The sequence below is a fragment of the Euprymna scolopes genome, chromosome 21, assembly GCF_053919585.1.
Source record: "Euprymna scolopes isolate OS-2025 chromosome 21, ASM5391958v1, whole genome shotgun sequence".
Classification (NCBI taxonomy): domain Eukaryota; kingdom Metazoa; phylum Mollusca; class Cephalopoda; order Sepiida; family Sepiolidae; genus Euprymna; species Euprymna scolopes.
The window spans coordinates 109,670,845-109,674,084 of NC_136502.1; the positions used below are offsets into that span (position 1 = coordinate 109,670,845).

General features: G+C 30.6%; 1 protein-coding gene across 6 annotated transcripts in view; it reads right to left on the minus strand.

The window, feature by feature from the left end:
- Positions 1–343: 343 nt before the first annotated feature.
- Positions 344–3,240, minus strand: part of LOC145242983 (protocadherin-17-like) — a 155,606-nt gene continuing 152,709 nt past the window's right edge. For all 6 annotated transcript variants that reach the window (XM_080106101.1, XM_080106098.1, XM_080106103.1 and 3 more), the window contains one exon: positions 344–1,482. In XM_080106101.1, the coding sequence (XP_079962227.1) occupies positions 1,441–1,482 (42 nt within the window). In that variant the 3' untranslated portion in view covers positions 344–1,440. The remainder of the gene's footprint in view (positions 1,483–3,240) is intronic.

Genomic DNA, 3,240 nt, shown 5'->3' on the forward strand with positions numbered 1-3,240 from the left:
GATTGCCCCAAATAGTTGATTATTTAATCTTTAGTTGGACTCCGTGGATTCTTTGGTTTAAAGTTTTACAATCGATTTACAGAACACGTTGAAGGTTGTCGACATAAAGAATTTGTCTACTTTCTATATTTCATGAAATTTAACAAGACTTTACTCGGATGTATAATTTTAGTGTCATTCTAAAAATACCTTTACATTCTAACGAGACTTCTCTGATGAGTGTTGGTTTTAAAGAAGGTCTTTTTTCTCAGGAGACAATTTCAATACAAAAAAACCCACTTTGATTAGCTATTTTTAAAGTTACATACTCAGCAACTGTTATTCGAATATAAAATAGTTTTAATTTTTTTCTGTGTTTGTGTTTTTTTTTTAATTAGTAAGTTTTAAATTCAATAATTAAATTCATTATGAACGAATCATCCACAAATATTAAAAAAAAAAAAATAAAAAGTCAATTAGATAACAATTTTTAAATAGAGATGGAAAAAATAACTTAAAATTTTTTGGATGAAAACAAGTTGATTTTTATGAAAAAAAAAAATCAATTTTTTGTGTAGATCTTTGTTTCTGTTATTTTTTCTCTCCTCCTATTTGGTGCGTGTTTACATTGGTGATTTTTTTAAACCAACGCATTTTAGGTGAAAATATTATTACGTTCTTAGGTGTCATGGCGAAGTTAGTATACATTTTTTTTTTAATTACAAAAAAAATATCCAGTAGATGATGTGCCAGAAGTATTTCACATAAAAAAATCAGCTACAATTACGTCCCCAGATATTGCGTTTGAAGATAGCGGATCTTTAATTTAAGTCAAGGGTTATCTCCCTTGTTTGTCATGCTGACTTGTTCGCACAACGGTTTCATTTTAAAACATACGATAAAACTCGATAATTTGATAAATTCTATTTTTACTTAAAATTACGAGCATTTTTCTCCTGAGTCGGGTTTTAGAATTTATACTAATTTTGCCATGACACGTAAGTACGTAATAATGTTTTCACCTGAAATGCGTTCGTTTAAAACACCACCGATCTACACAAGCACCTCGTATTTCATTAAGTTTCCATATATGAATTGCCACTCAAATGTAATTTCACAATTGTGTTAAATGTTAGTTCAAGTGCGCAGCCTTCCAAATATCGGATCACGTGTGTGTGGTTTGTCCGAGGTATTCTAAACAAGGTACCTGTCGTAGCGCGGATAACTGGTGTGGATAATTGGAACCGCGACTTTCTTGCATATTGCAGGGTCGAGAATGTGAACCACCGGACATGTCCTCTGTGGAAGGTTTTAAGTCGATCCACTGACTACAATCGGGGATATGGCCAATGTTGGGTTTATGTGATGACCTGCACGAACTGTTGTTTGCTGCGTCTCCGGGATAAAAGTGCGTGAGTTGCTTGAATTTCTTTTGGATGTTCTTCCTTGGGTTCTGCTCGCTCATTGGGTGGGACGATTTACAGTGCTGCGAACTGCTAAGATCTGAAATGCAAAAACCAAAAAGAAATGGCCAAGATTAAATCGGTTCAAAGAAATTGGGAATTTGAATTAATCGCCGTCTTCACAAAGATACCCACTGCTAACAATAATTCTTGTGTTAGCAATATTGTTCTGACAGTAATACACAACCTCTGAGTGATACTAATTCAAATTTAAGTTTATAGACAAAGAACTGGAATAAGGCGATTATATATATATATATATATATATATATATATATATATATATATATATATATATATATATATATATAATGAAATAAGTATTACAGTTAAGTTTACCAAAATAATCCAAGATGGCAAAACTAAACTATATTATAAATATTGAAGAGTTAATATTTATAAAGTAATCTCAACCAGATGTAAAAGCTCGATAAAACCAAATAGGAAATCGAGCTTATAATAAGACCAAGTAGTTAATAAAACATGTTCAAAAACACTTTGAAAAAGAGTTAAAAACATATTCAATTTTAAAAAGGAAGCACAAAATAAGTGGATAGTCCTTAATCCGTGGAGTTTCGAAGAAATATTTTCCTTCTCATCAGAGGGTAGGTTTTAGCAAAATGCGGGATCGGATTTTGCTTGCAAAAGTATTTGAGGAAACTACAAGTAAGTCATAGATCTTACTTGATAACAAAAAAGTGAAGGAGAGGGAATATGGTGAGGAAAAAGGTGATTTCACGTGAATGGATAGTTTGGTGAAGTGTGTTCTTATATATATATATATATATATATATATATATATATATACTTTGTGTGTGTGTGTTCCTTCCTCATAGGTTCCGAAACGGCTGAACCTATCTTTTGCAAATTTAACACAAGGGTAATTTATATGGCTGGTAGTGTTCTTAGATATGTTTTGTACAGAAATTCATCCGATAAGTATCGAAAATCGAAAAAATCCGACCCTAAAAATAGTCTTCCTTTCTTATAGATAAAAAAAGGAAATTTTACAGGGGAATATTTTACGTTACACTGGTCAAGGGAGATAATAAAATCTCAGATATTCAATCTTTCTTAAAAAAAAAAACAAAAAAAAAAAAAACAGAATTATTGACATCTGGAAATATAGCTCAGTGGTAGAGCATTCGACTACAGATCGAATGATTCTCTAGTTCAAGCCCGAGTATACCTCACCATTTTAATTTAATTTTTTCTTATTAATGAGTTCAATTTACAATAAAAAAAGAGAAACCTTTAAAATAGCTGCAAATCATTTCTTCGATTGCATAGTTTATAACTAAACATTAATCAGAAATGAATTTTCCAGAGCATTCTTCGTCAAGCCCAAATATCAGTTTACGTGATATTGTAAACGAACACAGACGAAGTTTGATGAACGATATTATCATTATTATTTATTTATTTATTATTTATTTTTTTTTTTTTTGCGAATTAGTCCACCGGGCAAATTATTCGTTGTAATATATAATAATGTATAGAGGATTGATTCTATAATAATACATACGCAATCTGCATAAAAGCATATTGTACGACCAGGCAACACCGGGCATCCAGCTAGTATTTCTCTCACCCCCCTTCTCTCTCTTTCTCTCTCTCTCTCTCACTCACTCTCATATATATATATATATATATATATATATATATATATATATATATATATATATATATATATATATATAAAGAGAATAATTATTATTTGATTATAATTATCAAGCCTCTTTAAGAATGTATAAGGATGAGCACTGTCTTGGAAATCTATAATATAAATCTCACCTGT